The sequence below is a fragment of the Strix uralensis genome, chromosome 17 (genome assembly GCF_047716275.1).
Source record: "Strix uralensis isolate ZFMK-TIS-50842 chromosome 17, bStrUra1, whole genome shotgun sequence".
In the NCBI taxonomy this organism is placed as follows: domain Eukaryota; kingdom Metazoa; phylum Chordata; class Aves; order Strigiformes; family Strigidae; genus Strix; species Strix uralensis.
In genome coordinates, this window is record NC_133988.1 from 7,619,783 (window position 1) to 7,644,945 (window position 25,163).

At 57.0% G+C, this 25,163-nt stretch overlaps 1 protein-coding gene and 1 pseudogene across 1 annotated transcript; both read right to left on the minus strand.

Annotated features, from left to right (window-relative positions):
- Positions 1–668: 668 nt before the first annotated feature.
- On the minus strand, positions 669–9,112 carry LOC141951162 (somatomedin-B and thrombospondin type-1 domain-containing protein-like; annotated as a pseudogene).
- A 425-nt stretch (positions 9,113–9,537) lies between these two features.
- On the minus strand, positions 9,538–24,889 carry SLC25A1 (solute carrier family 25 member 1). The gene is made up of 9 exons (XM_074887253.1): positions 24,733–24,889; positions 13,418–13,525; positions 13,148–13,247; positions 12,785–12,923; positions 12,193–12,277; positions 11,942–12,046; positions 11,415–11,530; positions 11,006–11,079; positions 9,538–10,891 (listed from the first exon to the last, which is right to left on the minus strand). The coding sequence occupies exons 1-9, from the start codon at positions 24,821–24,823 to the stop codon at positions 10,777–10,779; spliced, it is 933 nt and encodes a 310-aa protein (XP_074743354.1). The 5' UTR covers positions 24,824–24,889; the 3' UTR covers positions 9,538–10,776.
- Between the last annotated feature and the right edge of the window lie 274 nt (positions 24,890–25,163).

Genomic DNA, 25,163 nt, shown 5'->3' on the forward strand with positions numbered 1-25,163 from the left:
GCTGGACCAGGGACCCCCACCAGCAAGGTCATGTCACACTGGGCGAGGAGTGGGGAAGGGCACCAGCACAGCCCAGCATTGCCCAGTCCAGCCCTGCTCCTTCCAGTGGGGGATGCTGAGCCCTGCAGCTGGACCCGGACACCAACCAGCATCATCTCCCACGTGCAAACTTTGGGTGCCTACGTTTAATTTCTCTCTGCAAACCACAGCACGCAGCTGAGCCACCCTTCATGGCTCATCCAACAGTTCCCTGCAGTCGGGCCAGCCCGAACACACAGAGGAAGGATGCTAGCTCCATCCTCATGTTGCTCGCCGATGGCAGCTTGTTGCATGGTGTGATGTCATGGCTGAGCATGACATCATTGCGTTGTCCTCCCGTGTCACTGCCACATCATCTTCTCACCCAGATTTAATCACAGCATGATGTTCTTCCACCATTAATGACCATACCTTGGCAATTCCCTTACATTTAATCTTTATAAGCAGAGGTTTCTTCCCATTCTTCAACAAAATACTTAATGGAAAAAACAGGGAGTCGGCTCCAAGGGCAAGCAGCAAGCCTGCAGGAGGGTGAAATTATAAAAGACACCACATTTTTATTTCATTTCCTGCCTCCCCAGCAACGAGCAGTGGCATGGGGAAGCTCAGCTCGCCTTCCTGGGGAGATGCTACACAAAAATGAGAGCCTGCAGGGAGCAGACACAACCCATCCTGCAGCCCCTCCTGCACCCATGAGCCCTGGCACCCCACCACAGAGGTGGCTACCCAAAACATCCTGGAAGGGAAAGCTGGTGAGAGCTGGGGTGTGCCAAGAATAATTAAATATAATTATAAAAATATATGTATAGCTATATGTATTACATATGCAATAATACATATTGGGAGTTGGACTAAATGATCATTATAGGTCACTTCCAACTGAAATATTCTATTTAAATATATTTATTTTTATACAATATATTATTGATTTATAGTACATATTATTGCTTTATCTTATTATGGTATATTGTAATGTCCTATAGTATTATGGCATATATATATATTGTGGTATATTATAATATTTGTTTTATATATAAATATATTACATTTATAATTAAGGATATAAAAGGAAGATGCCATGTGGACAGATGCTCTTCCATGGGGGGGATGTCCCTTCAGAGGCACCACACACCTTAGAGTGCATTGTGCCTGTCCTGGTTTTGGGTGGGATAGAGTTAATTTTTCTTTTTAGTAGCTAGAATAGTGCTGTGCTTTGGATTCAGTATGGAATTTGGTATGAGAGGAATGCTGATAACACGCTGATGTTTTCAGTTGTTGCTAAGAGATCAAGGACTCTCCAACTCCCCGTGTCCTGCCCGTGCGCAGGTGTGCAAGAACCTGGGGAGGAGCACGGCCAGAGCACGGGGCCCGAATTGGCCAGTGGAATATTGATATCATGTAACGTCAGGCTCAGTATATAGAGGAGGGGTAGCCGGGAAGGAGGGGGTTCTCTCTCAATTTTGGGATTGTGGTTCTGGGATCTTGGCTTTTTCCAGGATCGCTAGCCAGGAACGGGCTGGGTATCAGTCAGTGGGTGATGAGCAATCACATTGTGCATTACTCGTTTGTACTTTCTATTATTGTTATTATTGTTTTATTTTATTTCAATTATTAAACTGTTTTTATCTCAACCTACGAGTGTCCCTTCACCCCTCCAATTCTCTATCCCATCCCCTGGGCGGGTGAGGGTGAACAAGCAGCTGCATGGTGTTTGGCTGCCGGCAGGGTTTAAACCACAACAGTCCTTTTTGGTGCCCAATGTGGGGCACGAAGGGTTGGGATAACAACAGATCTGGCCAGAGGGTATTACAATGCATTTGTTATAATCATTCATTATGTTGTTTTAATAGTTGCTGGTCATAATGTCGGTTTATTGGCTCTTAGAGTTGTGGCTTTCATTCTTAGAGTTGTGCATCACCTCACTGGCCGTATAGAGTCCCTGTGCTATTGCTTATCACCTCTGGGATGTGGATTGAGATTTTTGTTTTGCTGTACTATGTAACACTGGTTTATGGCACGATAAAGTTGTCGGTCCTGAGACTAGTCCAGTATTTGTATTCAGCACTGTCGTCACATCTGTACTTCGGGGGTCATCTAGCAGAAAGGGTTAACAACTACCTGCTTGACCTTTTCTCCTAGAAAAGTCAATCCATGAGGGAGACACCTTCCTTCACCTTCCCCTTCTCCTCCAGGCTACTTAAAATAGCATTTGAGAATTTAGAAGATTTTGAATATCCTTGGAATGTTGACACTAACACGGTTGTCTTATTGCTGGGAGCCAGCGTGTTCCTGCATGTGGTTCAGTTTTGGTCAGGGTTAAGCAACTATTTAAGAGTATCACCTGGAGATCTACCCCGGGGCTGGAGAGTTAGGAGTGGCAAGGACAGTATCTAGGACAGTGGGCACCCCTAATGTTCTGGAATTTTACCCCTGAACAAGTGCAGAATCCCCAAAACTAGTAAAATATTTAGAAAAAGTATGCTGTCACCCTGGCAATTCCAGAGAGGCACACATCACTGCAATGTGCTGGGGCCTGGCCCATGCCTACCGAGCCCTGTTCAACACTATTCGGTACCCTCAAGGGGAAGAGAAGGTCTCTGGACCTGATAACAAAATGACAGGCGCTGCAACCACTCCAACAGCCACAACAGACACTGCAGCCACCCCAGCCCCCACGACAGGCGTTGCGGCTGAACTGAAGGACCAACCCACGCCGGTATCAGTCGCCCCCATATGGAAGAAGAAATGGACACAAAAGTCATCACATTTAGAAAGGGATGAAGATGCTCCTCCTAAGGAGAAAGAGGAGGAGGAGGAGGAAGGAGAAGATGAGACAGTAACCACCTCCACCCGATCTTTATCCCTGAGCGAGCTGAGGGATATATGAAAAGATTTCAGCTGTCATCCAGGCAAGCACATTGTCACTTAGCTGCTCAGATGCTGGGATAACGGGGTGAGTAGGTTGGATTTAGAGGGTAAAGAAGCCAGGCAGCTGGGGTCCCTTGCTAGGGAAGGGGACATTGATAAAGCAATTGGAAAAGGGGAGGGAATCCATAGCCTCTGGAGGCAGCTCTTGTCAGGTGTGAGGGAAAGGTATCCCTACAAGGAAGAGATTGTATGTAATTCGGGCACGTGGGTCAATATAGAGGTATTCGGTACCTGAGGGAACTAGCTGTGCAGGAGGTGATTTATTACAATCCAACCAACATGCAGTTACTTGAAGACCCAGATGATGTCCCATGTGGACAAGCTGCGTGGCAGAAGGTTGTACGGAGCACACCATCATCATATGCCACCTCACTGGCGATAGTAGATTTAGGAGGAGACAATTAGGCACCACCCGTGAATGAAGTGGCTACTCAACTCCGGCAGTTCAATGAGAATCTCTCTTCCTCCCTATAGGCCTGCATCTCAGCTGTGGAGAAACCACCAGGCAGCCTAGAGAAACATGGAGAAACTGTCTTAGAGTTTCAGCAATTTGAGGATAAGTTCAGCCCCGCAGGTGAAGCACAGCTCCTCCTGGCACCCCAACTGCTGGTGCTGGGCTGGATGTTCAAAGGGAGGGTCCCCTCTACACACCATGCAACTGATGCCACGTGGAGTAAGTGGGTCACACTGATCCTACAATGGGTTTGAATAGTGAGCCCTAGCAGTCCAGGAATATTGGAAGTGGTCAGAAATTGGCCAGAAGGCAAAGATTTTGGAATGCACCAGAGGAAGAGGTGACACATGCTGAAGAGGCCCCAGCATATAATAAACTACTGGATAATGAGAAGCAGTATGCCCTGTTTACCGACAGGTCCTGTTGCATTGTAGGAAAACACTGAAAGTGGAAAGCTGCCCCGTGGAGCCCTGCACAATGGGTTGCAGAAGCTGCTGAAGGAGAAGGTGAATCGAGACAGTTTGTGGAAGTGAGAGCCATCCAGCTGGCCTTAGATATTGCTGAGCGAGAAAGGTGGCCGGTGCTCTATTTCTACACCAGCTCATGGATGGGAGCAAATGCTCTGTGGGGGTGGTTACAGCAATGGAAATGAAGCAATTGGCAGTGCAGAGGCAAACCCATCTGGGCTGCTGAAATATGGCAGGATATTGCTGCTCAGGTAGAGAACTTGGTTGTGAAAGTATGTCGTGTAGATGCTCATGTGACCAAGAGCCACGCCACCAAAGAACATCAAAACAACCAACAGGTGGATCAAGCTGCTAAGATTAATGTGGCCCAAGTGGACCTGGACTGGCGACATATGGGCGAGAAATTTATGGCTCACTGGGCCCATGACTCCTCAGGCCATCAGGGAAGAGATGCAACATACAGATGGGCCCGTGATCGAGGGGTGGACTTAACCATGGACACTATTACACAGGTTATCCGTGAATGTGAAACATGTCCTGCAATCAAGCAAGCCAAGCAGTTAAAACCTCTTCGGTATGGAGGATGATGGTTAAAATATAGATATGGGATGGCCTGGCATATTGATTATATCATGCTCCCACAAACTCGGCACGGCAAATGCTATGTACTCACAGTGGTGGAGACAGCCACCGGGTGGTTGGAAACATATTCTGTGCCCCATGCCACCACCTGGAACACTATTCTGGGCCTTGAAAAGCAAGTCTTGGTGGCATGGCACCCCAGAAAGAATTGAGTTAGATAATGGGACTCATTTCCAAAACAATCTCATAGACACTTGGGCCAAAGAACATAGCACTGAGTGGGTATATCACATCCCCTGTCATGCACCAGCCTCTGGAAAATTAAGCAGTACAATGGGTTGCTGTCCTGGTTTTGGCTGGGATAGAGTTAATTTTTCTTTTTAGTAGCTAGAATAGTGCTGTGCTTTGGATTCAGTATGGAATTTAGTATGAGAGGAATGCTGATAACACGCTGATGTTTTCAGTTGTTGCTAAGAGATCAAGGTCTCTCCAACTCCCCATGTCCTGCCCGTGCGCAGGTGTGCAAGAACCTGGGAGGGGGCACAGCCAGTGCACCGGACCCAAATTATCCAGTGGAATATTCCATATCATGTAATGTCAGGCTCAGTATATAGAGAAGGGGTAGCCGGGAAGGAGGGGGTTCTCTCTCACTTCCAGGATTACGATTATGGGATCTTGTTTTTTTGGCATCGCTAGCTGGGAACGGGCTGGGTATCAGTCAGCGGGTGGCGAGCAATCACATTGTGCATTATTTGTTTGTATTTTCTATTACTATTATTGTTTATTACAATTACTAAACTTTTTTATCTCAACTTATGAGTTCCCCTTTATCCCTCCAATTCCCTCTTCCATCCCCTGGGCGGGGGGAAAGTGAGCAAGTGGCTGCATGGTGTTTGGCTGCCAGCCGAGTCCAAACCATGACAGTTGCTAAAACCCACACTGAGAGCAATGGGTGGTGGAATTTTCAAACACTGGGACACACATTTTGCAAAAGCCACCTGGTTAGTCAAAACTAGAGGCTCTGCCCACCAGGCTGGCCCTGCCCAGTCAAACCTTCCACATACTGTAGATGGAGATAAAGTCCCTGGAGTGCACATTAAAAGTGCTGGGGAATTCAGTCTGGGTTATTCCTGCCTCAGGTAAAGGTAAGACCATGCATGGGATTATTTTGCTCAAGAATCTGGGTAGGTAATGCAGAAGGAAGGGGAAGTCTGATGTGTGCCTCAAGGGGATTTGATCTTAGGTGAAAATAGCTGAATCATTGAACTGTGTGATGTCAGTTGCTAAAAACCCCTGTTATTCAATATCATCATCGCTACAGCTGATACATATTATACTAATGGAATCACATTAATAAAAAAAAAATGAACTTCAACAGTTACAACTGATTTCAGCAATTGGTGCCCAGCAACTTCCTTCAGAATTGTCATCTTCAGCCCACAGACTGTGAACATCGACCACACCAGATACATCAGCTATGAGCTCCAAATGTAGCAGAGATTACAGACCATTCCACTGCTCTGACCAAGGTCACACACTCCACTGACTGAGCCAACTCCGCATCACCCCTCCTGCCTTAAAAGACTGTCATGACAGATGGAATCTGAAGTTATGGAGTAAATGAACTCATCATACATTTTGGAGGGACAGTCCATAGACTAAGAGAATGATATCTGTGTGTATACATCAAAAAACAGGGAAAGGAATGGTGATTAACTAGAATGTATTGGGTAACATGGCACCTGAGAATAAAGTAAGTGGTGTGGAATAAGGGGTGGATAGTGTCCTGGTTTTGGGTGGGATAGAGTTAATTTTTCTTTTTAGTAGCTAGAATAGTGCTGTGCTTTGGATTCAGTATGGAATTTGGTATGAGAGGAATGCTGATAACACGCTGATGTTTTCAGTTGTTGCTAAGAGATCAAGGACTCTCCAACTCCCCGTGTCCTGCCCGTGCGCAGGTGTGCAAGAACCTGGGGAGGAGCACGGCCAGAGCACGGGGCCCGAATTGGCCAGTGGAATATTGATATCATGTAACGTCAGGCTCAGTATATAGAGGAGGGGTAGCCGGGAAGGAGGGGGTTCTCTCTCAATTTTGGGATTGTGGTTCTGGGATCTTGGCTTTTTCCAGGATCGCTAGCCAGGAACGGGCTGGGTATCAGTCAGTGGGTGACGAGCAATCGCATCGTGCATTACCCATTTGTACTTTTTATTATTGTTATTATTGTTTTATTTTATTTCAATTATTAAACTGTTTTTATCTCAACCTACGAGTGTCCCTTCACCCCTCCAATTCTCTATCCCATCCCCTGGGCAGGCAAAGGTGAGTGAGCAGCTGTGTGGTCTTTTGCTGCCAGGTGGATTTAAACCACACAGCGCCTCCGAAGGGGTGCTCCCCACCCCCACATTACACCTACCTGGCTCCTTGCAGCCCATGTCCGGTGCAGCAGAGACTGTGGTGGGACACATCCCCCAACACTCGACACACACCCGCTTGTCCCGGTGCAGCCAGCGGCTCCAGGCCTGCCCGTGGCAGGGGGGCCCCACCTGCATCAGGTGGAAATAGCCACAGTAGCTGGGGAGGGGGGAGCTGGGAAGGGGGAAAAGGCGGGGAAAAGTGGGGGGAAATGGTAGTTGGAGGGCAGAGGTTGTGGTGTTTTCTTGATGAATGGGGGGATGTAAAGGGGCTGTGGGTTTGGGGGTGCAAAAGGACCATGGTTGGGGGGTTGAGAAGGGTAATGACTCTGGGGAGGGGGTTGCAGAGGGGCCATGGTTTCAAGGAGGGGGGGGAGGTGGGAGGGTAATGGCTCTGGGAGGGTGCAAAGGGGCCACAGTTCTAGGAGGGGGTGCAAAGGGGCAGTGGCTTTGTACGGGGGTTCAATGGGGCTATGGGTCTGTGGGGGCAAAGGGGCAATAGCTTTAGCAGTTGTGAAGGAATCATGGTTTGGAGGGGTGGAAAGGGTGATGGCTCTAGGAGGATGCAAAGAGGCCACAGCTCTAAGAGGGGGGTGCAAAGGGCCATGGGGCTGGGATGGGGGAGGAGGGTATTGGCTCTAGGGGGGTGCAAACGGGCCATGGGTCTAGGAAGGGGTGCAAAGGGGCCATGGTTTGGAGGGGAAGAAGGGTAATGGCTGGGGGGATGCAAAGAGGTCTTGCATCTGGGGGTTACAAAGGGGCCATGGCTGCAGGGGGGTGTGCAGAGGGGTCACAGCTTTGGAGATGGGAGGTGCAGGGGGGCCCCAGCCCCACACCTACCTGGACAGTTCCTCTGGCAGCAGCAGCTCAGCTCTCCCCCCGGGATCCCTGAAGTCCCAGTTGAAGGAATCAGGTAGTATCTTGGCCACCCCTGGCAGAAGAACAGCCAGGGGACACACACAGACAGTTACAGACACCCCGGGACAGGCAGCGGGGATGGCAGCACCGGGAGACAGTCACACACAAGGGAGGTGGGCGTCCTCGAGGGACCCGCATTACCTTTGGCTGTCCCACAGGTCGGGTGCTCCCCCAGGCACCTGCAGCACTGCTTGAGGTTGGGACAAGGCTCCTATCCGTGCTGGGGCGGGACAGTGACCTGGCAGCTGCGGGCCTTGCTGCCAACCCTGCATGGGGAGCTGCCCCCGCTCCACGGCCCCCAGGGCCCCACCATGCAGCTCACCGCTGCCAGCGGGCCGGGGGAGCGGGTGGGATGGGAAGGGGGAAAGGAGAGCTTCAGTGGTGTGAAGGATGGACAGAGGAGAGCAGGGGACATGCAGCACAGGGGAGGGGGAAAAAGGAGGAAGGAAAAGGGCCAGGGTGACCCCGGCAGCCCCTCTCCCCCAACCCCCAGGCAGGGGCTGCCCGCCAGTGCAGTGGCATTGTGCACCGCTTCTGCAGGCCTTTATCCCCGCGCCACTGCCGCGGCTCTGCATTGCGCTGACCTGGGACCCCGTTAATCTCCCTGGAGATTAGGGAGGGCTGACTGCTGCAATTGTCCAGGGGGCCACGGTCAGCATCCACCCAGGTTGGGGTCCCCAGGGTGGGCTGGCTCTGCACTCCCCAGGGCTGGCCCCTGCTCCCTTTTTGTCACCCCCAGCGCAGCCCCCAGTTCCTGTGTCCCCATGCAAGGCACTGCCCGCAGCAGTGGCAGGGGTGACACCTGGGCTTGTCCCGCTTGGGTCCCACACTGACAGCTCTGAGGCTTGTAATGACAGTGCTGCCACCAGCTGCAGACCAGAGGCCACCCCTGCAGGCTCTTATTGCACTGGGAGCAGCCAGACGTTCAGCGTGGAAAAAAGCGGAAAATTGGGATATTGCTCCAAATCCAGCCCAGCCGGCATCCCCAGATGCATCCCATTACTGCTCAAAGTATGGGCTAACACATAATAGCAAACACCTGCCACCCAGGCTGGCGTCCCCAGCCCCGGGGATCAGCCGGTGCCATCCCCTCCCGCCACTCACCGGCGCGGTGGCACGTGGCACAGTAGTCCTCGCAGCAGTCGCCCATGCTCTCGCAGTACGAGTGGCAGTAACAGCGAGGCCGGTGGGTGCCCAGGGCCCAGCAGGTGTTGTTCCTGCCCAGGCAGCACCGGTGCGGGCAGCTGCCCGTGGCACCCACCAGGTGGCCGGTGGCCAGCAGCCAGGACCCACCGAGCAGCAAGGCCCACATGGCACCAGGACCCCACAAGCCCCCGAGGGATGGCTTCCCTGCCCCGTGTAGCCAAACGCTGGGCAAGCAGCGAGGGCTGCGGCAGCAGCGGCACTGGGAGCCCTGGCCACACCTCCCCTGGGCTGGGTGGGGGGACAAAGCCCATTCCCTTCTGCTCCACCGCCCCTCACCATCCCAGCTCTTCACTCCGCAGCCAGGGTGAGGATTTAACAAAATTAACCAGGATGGTTAATAAAATGCTGTGCATGGGACAATGCAACCCTGGAGCTGCCTGGGAGCATCTGTGAATGGGCAGTGCTGGGTTGAAGTTGATGCTCTCCCAGGAGTGCCAGCTCGACATGATGGGGAACCATCCCCGACCCTCATCCACACCGCAGGAGCTGCTCGCTGCCTGCTCAGCACAGCCCGGACGCCAACACAGCTGCTAAAGCCAGACTGATTTTATTCAAATTGGGAATGTAAAACAGAATAATAATAATAAAAAAAAAACAAGCACCCAACCCTCACTGGCTTCAGAGCAGAAAGCCACAGGCAAACCATGTCCGGGCTTTCCTTCTCCTCCTTCGCCCTCCCGTGTTAAGGCTGCGTTCACCACTGGCGACAGGAGGGAGGAGGGACGGGTTCAACCCTGGCTCCCACACCTCCCCGGTGCCTTTGGGAGAAGTTTGGCACAAACTGGTGGGGCTGAGCCCAGCATGGGGCAGGGCAGGGCTCGGGCCCCACAGCCACAGGTATTAGTGGGTCAGCATGAAGCTCTGAAAGCTACAGGATTACCTATGGGGCCGCAGAGAGGCGGCGGGAGGGCAGATGGGGGGAATGTGGCAGAAGAAGGGGTTTGCACCCCTGGCCGAGGGGCCAAGTCTGCGGTACGGGGCTGTACCTCCTCACCCCGGCTCGCACACGCGTCTCAACTGTAAACGGCAAGTGATGGGGGCACCCGGCTCGCCCCAATCCCGGTCCCGCAGTGAGGAGAACTAAAGGCCTGGCTGTATGTGCAATTTTGAGCAGCACCTGCTCAGCAACCCCGGGCTAAGCAGGACCCCAGGGGGTCTCAGTGCTGGCAGGGAGGAGGAAGGAGGGAGGCCAGGGTAGTGCCAGTGGGTAACTGCCCTCCTGTCCCCATGGGTGTAGAGGTGGTGGGCCCCCCCCGAGCTGCTGTGAGATGTGGTGCATTGCTCCCAGTCAGTGGTGTTGGCCCCAGGAGCTTCTGCCCGCTGTGATGCCTGGTGCACAGCTTGGCCATTGCACCCACACGGCTCAGGGGGGATCTCCGCACCCCCAAAAAAAGCTGGCCCCCAGGCAGCTGGCAGCTCCTGGTTGCTGGGGGGCCCTGGGGGCATAGGGCCACCATCCCAGGGGACACGTCACCCCGGAGACCAGGAGGAAGTGTCACCAGGGGATCGGGGTGGGCATAACTGGGATGCTGGGGGTCTGGATGCTGGGATGCTGCTTCCTCCCCACTCCTTTTAGCACACAACTAATAATTTAACCTGCTCCAGAGCCTGTTCCTAAACATAAAGGTGGCCGGGTGTGGGGGGAGGGCGTGCGTGTGGGGCAGACTTGGCCGCCGGGCAGTGCCAGCAGGCACCTGCGGGCTTGGTCACGGCTCTCCGGCTGCAGCCCCGCGGGGCAAGGGAGGTGGGGGCCGCCCCGGCCCGGCCCCCTCAGTCCGTTTTCCACACCTTGTTGAGGAACTTGACCACCTCATCGTAGATGACGAAGACGATGGCCACGTCGAGGCAGACGCGGCCCAGGCGAGGCACCGTGCCCTTGTAAAACCTGCCGGGGATAGAGGGGGGCCGTCGGGCTGGGTGCCCTCACAGCCCCCTCCCCGCCCATCCTGCCCCCCCCGCCCCCGTGCCGCCCCTTGCCCATCCCCTCCACAGGGCTTACGCCAGGGGCCCTTCGTATTTCATGATCTGGTAGGCACAGTCCCAGGTGCTCTTGTACTTGTGTGCTTCCAGTCCCTGTGGAATGGGAAAAGCAGGGTCAGAGGCCAGAGCCAGGGGTACATCTGGGGGCATTTTGTGGGGGAGGCAGAGAGCTGAGGGTGTACCAGGAGGAACCAACCCCCCTTCACTGCTGCAGGCCACCAAACTTGGCAGGGATGTCCCCACCTCTGTGCAAACACTTCCCAGCACCCCCACGGCCCAGCTGAGAGGAGGCAGCATCCCCAGGCTCCCCCGAAACCTCGTCAGAATTGGGCACCTGACCCAGGGGCTGCACAAAACAGCTCCCAAACAGTGAGTGACCCCAGCCCACCACAGGCAGAGTGGCCCCACACCGTGCCCTGGTGCCGTACCTGCATCCTGGTCTTCACCACATCCAAGGGGGTGTTGCCAAAGACACTCGCAGCTCCGGCAAGGGCTCCAAACACCCCCGTGACAAAGGGGTTGATGACCTTGTTGGGATCGTCCCCTGGGAAGGAGGAGAGGTTGAGGGCAGTGGTGGTGTGGGGATGAAGCATGGCATCCCCAAGGGAGCCCACAAGGATAGTCCCAGGTCTGGCTGCTCGTGGTCAGGACTTGTACCATGCTAAGCTGGGGACCAGGGCCTTTGGAGGGGCCTGTCCAGCAGCATCAGCCCCACGGAGTCCAGGCAGCACTGAGGGGCTCAGGGTGGGGGTGAAGGTGATGCTCCGGCACCAGGACTTTGCAGCCCCACGAGCTGGGGCCCCCCTGCCCCAGCTTTCACCTTTCTCTATCACGAGACGCTGAGCCACAAGAAGCGGAAGATGTGCTGATGGAAAGCCCAAGCCTAACTCCCGAGGATGGGCTGGGGGACCCAGCAATGCAGCTGGCGTGGCTTGGGGGCATGGGAGCACCATACCTTTGTACCAGTTCTTGAGGGAGGTCATGACAAAGAAGCGGATGGCCTGGTTTGATCCCTGCTTGAGGACAGTTGCGGTTAAGCCCTGGTAGGTTCCCTTCAATCCTGCAGCAAGAGAGGGCATTGGAGGGGAGCACCAGCCTCACACAGGCAGAGAAAAACCTCCCTGGGCCGCTGGTCCCAGCCCGTACCCGTCCCCCACCTCCCACCCCATCCCTGCACCGTGGAGTACCGACTTCCCCGGGACTCACCCTGTTCCCGAACGATCTCCCGGACGCCGTGGAAGAAGCCGCGGTATTTGGGCTTGGGGGAGCACTGGTCATGGATAAACTTGACCTGTGGGGAGACGACGTGCTCGTCCTGGCTGAGGCGAGGGGAGATGCGATGGCCCCAAAGGGCTGCTGGGCACCTCTCGCCTTGCTCCAGGGATGGCCCCGAGATCAGAGCTGACCCACGTGACCAGGCAACACTGGGTGAGACCATGGGGGAAGCCTGCGCCCACAGCCAGCAGTATATTTTGCAGAGGAAAACCTGGGAAACCGCCCCTGCAAGCGATCCGCATGGGTTTTACAGTGCTAAAATGGGTGACAGGATGGCTCCTGGGTGGGGGGGTCCTCCCTGGAGCAGGGAAGGATCCACAGCCACCAGACCTGACCTATCCATGGGGCTTTCCAGCATCAGCTCTTCCCCTACAAAACCAGCCCGAGCAAACCCACCAGCCCGAGCAAACCCACCAGCCCTCAGGTCCCTGAAAGCTGGGCATCCCTGGCTCTCGCCCCCTCCCAACCTGGCCCAGGGAGGGGTGCTGGGGCAGGGGGACACTGGTGGCTGCTTCCCACCCACCTTTATGGTCTCCATGGGGCAGACCACCACCACGGCCTCGGCCACACCAGCGCCCAGCCCACAGATGAGGCCCCGTGTGCTGTCCAGCCGCCCCTTCTCATCTCTCATCTGGTTGCTGAGGAACTCGAACATCCCGAACCTGCAAAGGAGCCACCGTGCCAACCCCCAAGCGCCCGGCCGTGGGGCTGCACCCCATGCTCTGGGTTGGTCCCTGGGAGCAGCCACGCAAGAGGACCCTCTCCATCTGAGAAAGCACCCAGCTTTGGCAAAGTGCTGCTGGGGACACCAAGGACAAACCCACCCCACTGTTTGCTGCTGTCTGAGGTCCCCCCCAACTCACCCCATGCCATGGGGGACACCTACCTGACGGCAGCTTTGGGGATGGAGCCGTACACCAGCGAGCTGAGCCCTCGGTACAGCCCCCGAATGCCATGGTCGCGGACAGTCTGCTTCACGCAGTCCCCTGCGGCAGAGCACAGCGGTGCCACCGTTACCCGCCACACCGAGGGCCACTGTGTCACCCCCACTGCCCACCCCACCAAACCCCGCTCACCCCCCCAGCTCCAACCAGGCTCCGCAGGAGCCTCCAGATCCAGCCGGTGGGTTGGTGCAGGGCACTGGGTGCGCGCTCACCGATGCCCTTGTAGCGGGGAGGGTTTGCCTTCTCGTCCAGCTGCAGCTGCGTCTTCACATACTCAGTGGGGAATGTGATGCAGATCTCGATCCCTCCGGCCAGGCCACCTGGGTGGGAGAGGAGGGGATGCTGGAGCCTGGAGCAGCACCGTGCCCATCCAGCGCCACGTGGCTGCTGCTGGCTTCAAGACAGCTGAACCCAAGACCTCTGGCAGCCGGGTCTGGGCTGGGACACCGTGTCCCTGTCCTCGACAAACCCCCGGGGACTTCACATGGCAGCCGGGCTCTGTGCCAACCCGGCACCCAGCAGAGGCATCACCACCTGGTCATGGCAAGAGCTGGCAAGGGGATCGGCCAAAGGGGTGGGAAAACCGGGCAAAACACCACACCCATGGCTGCTGTTTCCCCTTCAAAGGCACCTCTTCCCTCCATAGCCCCGCACCCCATATGTGAGCTGCCAGCATGGGGGTTTATAAACCCGACGGAGCCCAACGGTGCTGCACGAGGCCCAGCACCACTCATCCAGCACCGGCAGGAGCCCATTTGCAGACTCAGCCATGCCAGCGCGGAAGCGCAATTATCATCAAGCCTGTCTGGCCGCCCCAGGCTCACGCAGCGGTGGCTGCTGGGCACTGATTACACCGGCTGAAGCCTTTCCCACCACAGCCAGGGGACACGCCAGCACCACAGCAACAAGTGGCACCAGCTCTCGGTGGTTGGGCTCCCGTTGGCTCGCTCGAAGCACTTGCAGCCGGCCCTGCTGCGAGCTGCCTCGGGGCAGCAGAACCAACCCCGGCTGGGCTGGGGGTCCCCAGGAGCTGGGCTCTCTCCGGCCGGCTAACAACCGCCCAGCTCGTTTCCTTGCATCAAAGCACAGCCGGGTCCTGCCGAGCAGCGGGAGCTCTTTGTGCCGGTGCAAAGAGGAAGCACGGGGCCCAGCCAAGCTCCCCCAGGCCTCGCAGGAGCAAACCCCGCTGCAGCCCAGGCCAGGGCACGAGCCAACACTGGGGCAAAGCCCCTGAGCAGCAGCTTTACACGGTGCAATGCTGGGGAGCCCCAGGATGCTGCCGCTGGGGCTGGGCACCCACCAGAGCAGCCCTCGAGGGCCTCCTGGCTCCTTGCCCAGGGAGGGAGACTCAGGCCCCAGGCTGCAGGACATGGCCCGGTGCGGGGCCAGGTCGGCTGCAGCTTTCAGTCTCCCACACCACCTGCACCAGCCCCTGCAGTCCAGCCACGCTCTCAGTGTGACAGCAGCACTGCGGCTCCCGCCACAGCCACCCCCGGCACGGCTCTGCCACAGCCCAGGGAGGAAGGGTCAGCACAGGGGCTGGGGGCAGTGGTGGGTTATCCTGCTCTGCGATCAAGTACAGACCTGATGCCACGCAGCGGAGCACAGCTCTGCTTATCAGCACCCTCCAAAGTACCCTGCAAGGGGACACTGATAGGGGACACGGCAGCCAGGCCATGGCTGCTCCCTGTGACAGCACCAGCCGGCCCCAACTCCTTGGACAGCAGAGTTTCTCATATAGTCTTAATTTCTTCTGTACAGTCTCTCCAGATTTACAAGAGAGAACCTTAGCTTCTCTGGTGCTGCCTCCAGCTCCCTCCCGCAGAGTGCCCCTGGCAAAGCCGCTCACCCAGCACAGGGATGTCCTGGGGGGCAGGCTGGCATCCCCCAGGGCACCGCTACCTTCTCTCAGTGAAGAGAGAGAGGTGTCCTTCTGGAGGGAAAGCAGCCTCACTGTACTCCCTCCAGCAGCTGGGCAGCACCCACCTTAAAACAGCCTTATCCTGGGTTTTCCCCCAGGCACAAGCAGCAGTGGGCTGCGCTCCTCGGTGCCAGCACTCAGCACAGCCGAGATGACAGGAAAGCCCAGCTCCACGCTCCAAGAGTAACCCCCTCCTCCTGCAGACATGGCGGGGTGGGGATGCCATGGCACTGAGCGCTGGTCCCCCAGCCCCAGGGCAGGACTTGCCAGCCCAGCCTGGCAGCATCCCGGCCCCATGGAGCACTGGGGACAGGGCACGAGGCCAGCTCGGCTCCACAGCAGCAGACAAAGGCCCCTTGTTTCCTGCTGTGTTCCCAGGAGGGGCTGTGGCTGCTCAGCACGGGCCAGGCAGGCACCTCCCAGGAGGCAGCGATGGGTGACCACGGCCAGCCTTTACGCCTCCGCAGCACCCTGTGCTTTGGCGGCGTGGGAGGAAGCCGTGGCAGCCGCAGCGAGGCCAGCTCACGCCACTGCGGCCAGCCACCGCCGCTCCTCTGCTACACCACAGGAGGACAGCCACCATCCCCAGGGTCCCCAGAGCAATCCTGCTGCTCCCCTCAACCGTGTCCCGTCCTCGGCACGTCCAGCAGACACGGCAGACACTGCAGGTTCCACAGCAGTGGGAGCTGGGGGCTTGCCAAGCACTATAATTACTCCTGCAAAGTCAAACAGCTCCTGCGGGAAAAGCTGGGGGGTCCCTGGCGAACAATGTGATGAGAAGCGGTGTCCTCCAGCTGGGTGCAATGGTCCCCGAAAAGCTGAGTACCAGCTGGCACCTCTCTGTGCTGCTACACACCACTGTGCCACCAGCCCCACTGCCAACGCAGCCACACAAACACCCCAGGTGCTGCCAAGGCCACTTCCCTCCCTCCTACACTGCAGACCTAAAGTGCTGGACATTTTAAGAGCTGTAAACATCTGTTCCCTCTCAGTCCCCCAGCACCAGTGGCTGCTCCAGCACCTCCAGGAGCCAGACAGCAGGGAAACACCCGGGACAAGCACCAGTCCAGGGCAACCAGCACCTCAGTTATGGCAGCCACACCAAATGGCACAGGAAGGGATGCTGCGCCTCCTGCAACCTGCCCACAGCCTCAGCAGCTGCCAGGATTAAGGGCATTTGTCCATGCTGGGGAGGCAGCATCCCATGGGCAAAACCGCATCCACAGAAGCCTGTGAGTGTCCTGGCAAAGGTACAGCGTGCTGTTCCTGGGAACCAGCAGCCTCTGGGGCATGGAGCCACCTGAGCTAAGGAGGAACAGGGCACCCACGCTGGCTCCCCACAGCAAACCACAAGCTGAATGCACAAGGTGTCCCCAGCCCAGAGCCACCCTGGCCCGCTGCAGCACACACACATGGCCCCGTCTGTGGCAGGGGACACCCCAGGGCCCGAGCAGAGTGGCAGGGACATGGTTGGACGCTGGCCCCCTGACTGCCTCCATCACCACTCACGGGGGACAGGGGAGGGGAGGGGACCCTGCCCAAAGGTTGCCCTGCTGCTGCACAGCCAGGACAGACTCCGACACCCCTTTGGCAGCTCCGCACAGGCAAATTACAGGGCAGGCAAACAGGCCTGTTCAGGGAAATGCACCCAGAGGAGGATCTTCTCCCTGGCCCTGCTCTGGGACATGTGCTGCCAGGTCCCCTCCCTGCCCCCTGGTGTTGCTCTGGCCCCAAATCCCACGGGAAGGTGCTCCACAGAAGGCAGGGACTCCAGACAAACTCCATGACTTGGGGCAATTTTAACCCCTTCCCTCCCTGGAAGTGAGACCCATCAGAGGTCAAGTGTCCTCTCCCCATGCTGTTTTATTCCACCAGGAACCTTATTCTATGCAAATAAATCACCCTACTGCCCGTGAGCAGCAGCCTCTTTCAGCCCCTCTCCCTCGACAGGGCTGCCGAGTGCTTTGCAACCTGTTTACCCGGACTTTAACCAGCAGCTTCAGCTATTGCAACACTGCGGAGTCAGCAGGAACAGCCCACAGCCAGCACTCAGGAGGTGAAAGAGCAAGTGGGGCAGCCCGGAGGCCGAGCCAAGGCTTTTGGCTATTAGCTGGATGCAGCAGAGGCAGAGGAGAGAGGACGTCCTTCAGGGAAGGTCGCTCTGCCCAGCCCAGAGAAGGTCCCTCGGGCGGGGGGGATCCCACGCCTGGTGTTAGGAATGGCTCCCTGCCTGCAGCGTGCCTGCAAGCGCCCGCCTGCCAGCAATCCTGACCTCGCAGGCCCAGCAGGGAAGGGAAAGAAGGGAAAAATACCTGTTTGTCAGCCACTTGGCATGATTTTCCCAGAAAAAGTTCAGCTCTCCTCTGTGGAGGGGCCAGCAGAGTTATTCGGGGACATGGCTGGGGAGAGTTGGCAGAAAGGAGAGGGGTTTTGGGGACAGCAGGAGGGTGCTGCCCCTGCAACACTCACGCAGCGCCCTCAGGTTCAGTCAATGACCTCAAACCCCATTAGTGAGCAGCTTCTGGGGACACCACCAGCCACCCCCTGACCAGCCCATCCCAGGGACCCCACCTCCAGCACCCAGTGGGTGCCGAGGGCAGGAGGATGCAGCCGTGATGGGGAAGACGAGTAGAACATCAGAGGCTGACACAAACCAAGGCTGCACAGTTGGGGTTGGCACTGCCAGCCCCTGCAAACCCCTACCCAGAGGGGCAAGTGCCCCAGCAAGCAGAGCACTCACTACCTTGCTCAGGAGTCACAGAGGGGCAGGAGGTGGCACTGGCCCTCTTCCACTCCTGCAAGTGGCTGCGCCTGCAAAAACATCCTGCTCCTGCTGACAGAGCAGCAGGGCTCTGTGCAGCTCTGATGAGAAGTGAGCACCTGGAGAGCAATTTCAGCCTCTCCATTTCAGGGGTAATTTCAGATGCAGATACACAAGCACTTGATTTCCATACAAAAAGCTCCTTTTAACTTCAGATTTGGCAGGATCCTTTCAGGACAGAGGCAGTTATTCCTAAGGGCCTGGAAGCAAAGCAGCAGAGCTCCCACAGGATCCATGTCTGAAGCTTGCCCTTCCTGCAGGCTGTGTGGCTCAGGATGGAGGGAAGGCACAAACAGGCTTCCAGCTCCTCTCCAGAGCACCAGTGAAAGCTGACCCCCACACTACCCCCTTTTTGGAGGGCACCCAGCCCACTTGCAGAAGGTGCGGGTGTACAGGGTGAGCTGAGCAGCCGAGACGTGACACGGGTCACACGCTGTGGGCACAGCCAGCAATTCTGCCCACCTCCTGAATGCTGTGCTTACAGTTCCTACCCTCATGAGGGGACTTGATGCCCTTCCCTGTTAGCCAAGATACTTTTCAGAACTGGGGAAATAAAAAACAAAAAAATAAAAATAATCAAAGACCAGCAGGGTGCTACAAATCAAGGAGGTAGAAATACCAGCTCATGACGGTTCTCTGCAGCCCAGGTCTCTCTGCCTGCTCCCTGCCGCTGCGGGATCGACCCCTCCTTGACAGCCATCCATGCTGCTCTTGAGCCACATATTAACATAACCCAGCTAAAGGCAGTGGTGGAGAAATCCTACCATGACCACAGTGGTGAAACGAGTTTAACAAGCCCCACCCTCTCCGCATCATCCCACCACGGGCCATCTTGTGAAATGGGCTCAGAGGCAGAGCCTGGCTCAGGAGCAGGCAGGCACCTTGCTGGGGACAGCACTCTCAGAGAAAGGGAGCTGGCTGTCAGCAGGGCCGAAAGGCCAGAGGGCTGGCTGTCAGCAAGGCTGGCGCTGCAGTCCTCGCCTGGGCACCTCCTCCTGCCGTGCACAGCCCTTCACCACCCATCCACAGCCCCATCCTTGGGGAAAACCATCACGTGGACTGTTCTGTGGGAAAGGGTCTTACACGGCGCTGAGATCAGGGAAGGCCACTTCCTCCAAACCAGACTGCTAAAAGATTACCTGTGTGTCAGTTAGAAGGGAAAAAACATGTCTTGCAACAGGTCAGCCCATCTCAGAGAGCATCCATCCCCTGCCCTGGGGCTAGGGCCCTTGGACAGTCTCCTATCTGATAGGGGCAAGGCCGGTGGGGGACACGGGGGTTCAGCATATCCATCAGTAAATACGCACACGGCCGCTTTCGTCACAGGAGTGTGCTACGGCCAGGCTGGCGAAAGTCTGAACCCCACCGGAGATACACAGAACGACAAACATGAAATGCACCTCTCTGTACCCTGTGCCATCAGGTGGATAAACAGCCCCGTGCAAACAGCGCTGCAGATAATGCTGGGGATGGGATGGAGTAATTTGTCCCTAATCTTACTGGAACTGTCCTGTTTCAACAGGCCACCCTTTCACAACCCGCTCATTCATCGCCTCTGCGCTTACTTCTCAATGGGTCAATATTGCACTAAATCATTATTATATTTTAAACTCCTTGGCTATGAGTATGACGACAAAAGCCACTTCCCTTTGCTCGCAGTCACAGCATCATCTGCCTTCGGTGATGACTTCACCTTTGGGGACTGCCAAGTCCCCCATCCCAGCTCAACTCACCTTCTCCCCACTGCCCTGCACACCCTGAGGCCCTGCTTCCACTGCTGTGTGCTGGCTCCTGGCCGACCCACCATACTGCTTCCGACACCTGCTCCTTAAGTATCCAAAAATCTTTTCTAAAGACAGGCAACAGGGAGCCGACATTGCAACCCAGGGCTGTCAGACACCTCCCCCAGCACAGCCCCGTAGCTGTAATGAGGGAGCCACTGCCAGGACTGAGGCTTCCTCAGGGACAGGCTCTGGTCCCCTGGCCACCAGCACAGGGGAACAACGATGTATCAGGCACTGGAGCACAGGCAGAGAGAGGAGATGTCTAAAAATCAACCCCTGCTGTCAGGAGGTGATGTGAGACCTCAGGGCACAAGCACAGGGTCACCTCCGCCGAGGCAGGAGCAGGGAGGGTGCATTGGCATGCACTGCACAAGGCCATCAGAGATGAGAGATGCTGCAACATCCCTGAGCTGTCAGCTCGTGGTGCTCATCGTCTCCAGGAAGACGGATAGCTCCTTCTGATCATTTACGTCAACCCAAAGAAAATGGTCGCCTGCAGAATGTCAAGCAGAGCATCAGGCATGTGAAAATCTCAGAAACTCACATTTCAAAGCCCAGGGTTAACCCCCAGCTCACACAGAATTCATTCAGACCGAAGAAGCTGGGCATCCCGATGTGGTTTCCCAGTCCTAGGGCCAACAGCCTCCTCCTACCAGAAGCTCTAGGTTTCCGCAGCAGCTGCAGTCCATGAGGGCTCCCAGGCAGGCAAGAACGCACTCAAAGCCACCGTGCTCCTTTTGCCCCACTCCCTAAACAATGACAGCCAGAGGAGGCAACCCCAGGGGAAAACACAGCCAGGCGTGATGCACCAAGGGTGAGCAGACCTGGCAACACTGGTTCCCTCCATGCTCACCAGTCCTCCCCCACAGCCATGTTCAGCCCACCACCCGGCTCAGCATCGAGGGGGGAACATCCCCTACTCTGGTGTGAGCACCGGCACCCATCTAAAAGCCAAGGGAGCGTGCTGGACCACAGCCATTCCCAGCAGCACAACCTCCCTCCCACCCTCCCAGGAGGGCAATGGCCCTGGAAGCCCAGGTGGACTTGGGACTTCTGGGAAAGGAGTCCTACTCTGCAAGAAGCAAGTCTCAGCTTTCACACCCAGTCCTCGACTCCTCTCCTCTGTAGGTACAGCATATCCTAAGAAAGATCATACCAAGAGATTAACAAAGAAGAGGAAACTGAAGCTCTAATTAGTGCTTTGTTTCTCATGTGATCCTGGGCTCCCTGCTAAACGTGTGCTTCATGCCTTACCCTGTAGGCCCTTCTCTTTCTCCCTGCAGACCCCCTCTGCCCCTTTCCCATGTTCCTCCTGGGACCTTGGTGCATGTTGCTGCTATTTTCCAGCAGTACTCAATGTTTGTAGCGGACACCAGAGCAGCAGCCACGACTATTGTGAGCTCTTTCCAAATCAAGCATCATGTAGGACAGCATCCAGGCGTCCTGCCTCCCTGACCAGGCAGGATTAGGTGTAGGCAGAAATAGCAACTGTGAACCAGCCTCCAGGCGAGCAGAGGTACCATGCGAAGAGCAAGGCAGCTGGGAGCTTCTCGTGGGAGGGAGCAGACCCCAGGCTTCAAAGCTGGCTAAAAACAGAGTAAGACTGTACTTAACTCTGGGCAGGGCACACAAAGCCTTTCATCAAACAGCTGCTGCTAACCAGGAGTAAAGTTCTCAGGAGAAGGGCAGGGGTGTGGGGGTTTGCCTGCAAAATGGCAAGGACCATTTGTGCTGGGCTCTGAATAGTCCACCACAGGCTGGCTTGAGCTGACTTAACAGCACTGCGGTGCCCAAAAACCCAGCAAGGAGCCCTCACAGGGGTGACTGCCTCCACCAGCTCTGCAGCCAGAGCTCCCATCTTGCCACTTGCTGCCTTTATTTCAAGCCCCCTGCTTGCCCATCGCAGCGCGGCCCTGCGCTGGGAGCTGGCAGCACCCATCCATCCCTGCAGGAGGCTGGTGGGACGGATGGGAACCCGGTGGGCTGAGGGGTTTGTTTGGAAACAAAGGCACAGAAACTGAAAGCTGGCTGTAGGGAGGCTGGAGACACGGCTGGACTCCAGGGTCTGGCTGCTAACAGGTTATTCCCAGCAGAAGAGACACAAGCTGGTCCTCAAACCAAGAAAATTATGTGAGCTTTACAACAGGTAACTGAGCCAGCAGATGAGTTAGACACAGATAACATCCATGTGAGCATAAAGCCTGCATGTTTACAAGTTTTTAACAAAGTTTAAGCTAAGTCACATTATACCAAACCTTAGTGTTCTCCTACAGCCACGTTACTTCTGATCCAGTGCCAGGTCCCCCAAACCAACTTTGTACCATCAGTTCAGAGCCTGGGGGGCTCTTCCCCTTGCAAAGGGGGTGTAGGGGTTGAACAGCGGCAGGGACCCATGCTCACTCAGCTCTGCCCTCTGGAAGTCCATTCTGCATGGAGCACCCCCAAGACCAAGTCCTGGCAGCGACACCCACCCAACCGGCCAGGACGGCCAAGCTGCCTTCGTGCGCTCAGGCCACACACGGCCGCAGCACCGGCAGCGGCACAGGCTGCGTGGTCACAGCAAGGTGAAGCGCTGCCTTGGCACACAACAACTGCTTGGACAAACAAGAGCCCATTAGCGAATTAATTTTTAACTCTGAGTTTGTCTGTTGCAACAACGGGAGGAGAAGAGCTCTTGGCAGCCAGATCTTCACTTGTGTCTCTTCAGAAAAGAGCCAGACCCAGCCTGCTCAGGTCTGGGCAGCACAAGGGAACTGTGCCTCCCTGGCAGAGGATCTCAATTAGACACAGGGTCTGGGAGCAGACATGCATCCAGGGTGGGATGACGGCTGCTTATTTAACTCCGCCAGTACAAGGCTGATGAAGCACAGCACAGCTGGAATGGTCCATCTTGGACACCTCCAGCTACTCAGAAGGTTGAGCTTTGGAGCACACACCCCTGTTGTGCAGACAGATGTCAAATGAGAAACCCTGAGAGCATCAGCAACCCCCCTGAAGTCAGCAGAAACAGCCACAAACGGCACTGCATCCCCCCAGCAAGGGGCTGGAGGGCTGAGCAGACCGGGACACAGGGAGTTAACAGCAGTGTTCTCCCATCTATGTGGTTCTCTAATACAATTAGATGCCACAGAGGCTTGGCTGGACTTCTGCCCATTAACCAATTACTATGATTTGCTGCAGGCGAGGAGAGGACTAGCATCTCAATAGGGTCCTTCTTCTACCTCTGCAGCCTCACATGGACACGGAAGGGCTTCTCCAAGCGGGGGCATGTGCAGCTTTGCACTATGTTGCCCAACCTGACACCTGGCAGAGGCCACAAGCACCATGCTCCTTCCTTTACACCAGAACAGCTTCCAAACACACCCACGGCAACTTTCCTGGCAGGGGAGAGCAAGGCAAGGCTGCTGCGGCCTCTTTCACAGTGTGGATAAGCCATCCACAGCTGATGATCCCCGATTACAAACGTACACAAAGGCTACGGAAGTCTCCTGATGCCCTGGCCCAGGCAGCGCTAACCTGACACAGCGCACATGGGCAGTGAGTTCGGAAAGACTGGGAGGGCTGGATGGGGAGCAAAAAGCCTGTCTTTCCCATCTTAAACTTGGATTAAATCCCATTTAAAAGACCTCTAAATAAAAGAGACTAAGAGGCCTGAACTAAGAACCCACTTTGAGGGGGTGACAGCCTAAATCTCAAGACCCCTGCAGAGCACAGAGCTCTGGAGCAGTCTGGCCTCACCGAAGGTCTCGTTCGAACCCTCTCGTTTGGCTGCAGCTGCCTCCTCCTCATGCCCCAGCCCCTTGGCCTGGCAGCTCAGGTGACAGCACGGACCCCTCCAGGCGACATGACCCTGGGAGACTTCGTCACCCTTTGCACACTCCCTCCGTTTCTCCGGCAGTTCTCCGGCGCTGCGCGACAGGAGGCTGACCACCGAGGCCAGGGGCCAGCACCGGCGGCAGAGCCGGAGCAGCAGGGGCTCGGGTCCCCGCTCCCAGCCGGAGGGCAGGCAGCTCCTCCCGGGTCCCTGCTGCAGGAGGCTGGAGCTCTGCCCTTGGAGGGGAGCAGAGAGTTGGACAGATGAACAAAGGCATAATCGTAGGAGAAGGAATTGGCTGGAAAACACAAAAGCTCTAAAACATGCCAATCATGTCGAGACCACGATGGCTCATTTCAAAGGGAAGACGCTAAGTCCTGCGAGTGGCAGGAGAAACCAGGGAGCTAATGAACGGCTACAAAGGAGTTTAACAACCCTTCGACTGTCTTGGACTTCATTCAGCTCAAAGCTCAAACCAGCTACAAGCAGAAGGGCATTAACTCTGCAGTTACTGCTTAGAGCCTGTTTAGATCCCACGGAAATGGTCAGAATGGACGGGAAAACAAATCCCAGTCCACGGGGACTGATGCTGAGACACAAAGGAGGGACCCCGAAGCCGTCAGAGAAGCTGCATCAAAGCAGCGTGCAAGCAGGGCTGAAGCTGGGAGGACCCGAGCGCTTCTGCCTGCTCCCTTAACGTCTTCAGGGGTGCGTAAGGGGGTCCCCCGCGGCTCCTCCGCCCCCAGCTCAGCTCCCTCCTGCTCACGGGAAAACCCCCCCTGCTGCCCACCCCGCCGTACCGTGGCGAGCATCCCGGCACCTTCCCCGCAAGGCCACAGGTTGCAGGAACCGCCCCACAGCGACGCTGCGACCCCCGGCCCGCCCCCCCCCCCCCCCCCCCGAGCGCTGCCGCCCAAGCTCGGGGTGCGCCTGCGGGACTCTCTGGCCGCTGCCAAAGGGGAACCCCGCTTGGCCGCCGGCCGCCGCCCCGGGGCTGGGGGGCTCGCAGGGCGGGGGGACCCCGAGCGGGCAGCAGGCGGGGGGGGGGGGGGGGGGGGGGGCGGGGGCGGGCAGGGACAGGGCAGCACCTGCGGGGAGCGCGCTGCCCCCCCCGGGGCGGGTCACGGATGCCCACGCTGGCAGCGGCGGCCGGGGAGCTCCGCGGCGGGGAGGGAGGGGTCGCTTACCTGCCAGGATGGCCTTGCCGGGGTGGGTGAGCTTGGCTTTGCCGGCGGGGGCGGCGGCGGCCAGGTGGCGGGGCGCGGTGAGGGCGGGCATGGCCGCGCTGCACCGCGGCTCCTGCGCTGCCCGGCGGCGGCCGGGGCCGTATTTCAGGGCCGCGCCCGCGGAGGGGCGGCCCCGGCGGCGTCACATCCTCGGGGGGGCGGGGCGGGGCCAGCATCCCGCGGCCCGGGCTGCGGAAAACGGGCTTCTGGGGCGGGGTGTGGTAGGGAGGGAGGGGGGGGGGGGGGGGGGGAGAAAAAAAAAAATTATAAACAAGCGGGCGTAACTCGGGTGGGGCCCGGCTGGGGCTTCGCTAGTACCAAAATGGTGATTTCTTACCCTGCTGCCATAGACCTGCGGGAAAACCCTCGGCGTGGGTCCAAGGAGGAGATGT

Coding starts and splice junctions, on each gene's coding strand:
- SLC25A1 (XM_074887253.1), bottom strand. CDS start 24,823: ATGCCCGCCCTCACCGCGCCCCGCCACCTGGCCGCCGCCGCCCCCGCC. Junction 13,526..24,732: donor CGGCAAGGCCATCCTGGCAG/GTAAGCGACCCC, acceptor TCTCCCACCCAG/GTGGCCTGGCCGGAGGGATC. Junction 12,278..12,784: donor GCCCCATGGAGACCATAAAG/GTGGGTGGGAAG, acceptor GTCTCCCCACAG/GTCAAGTTTATCCATGACCA.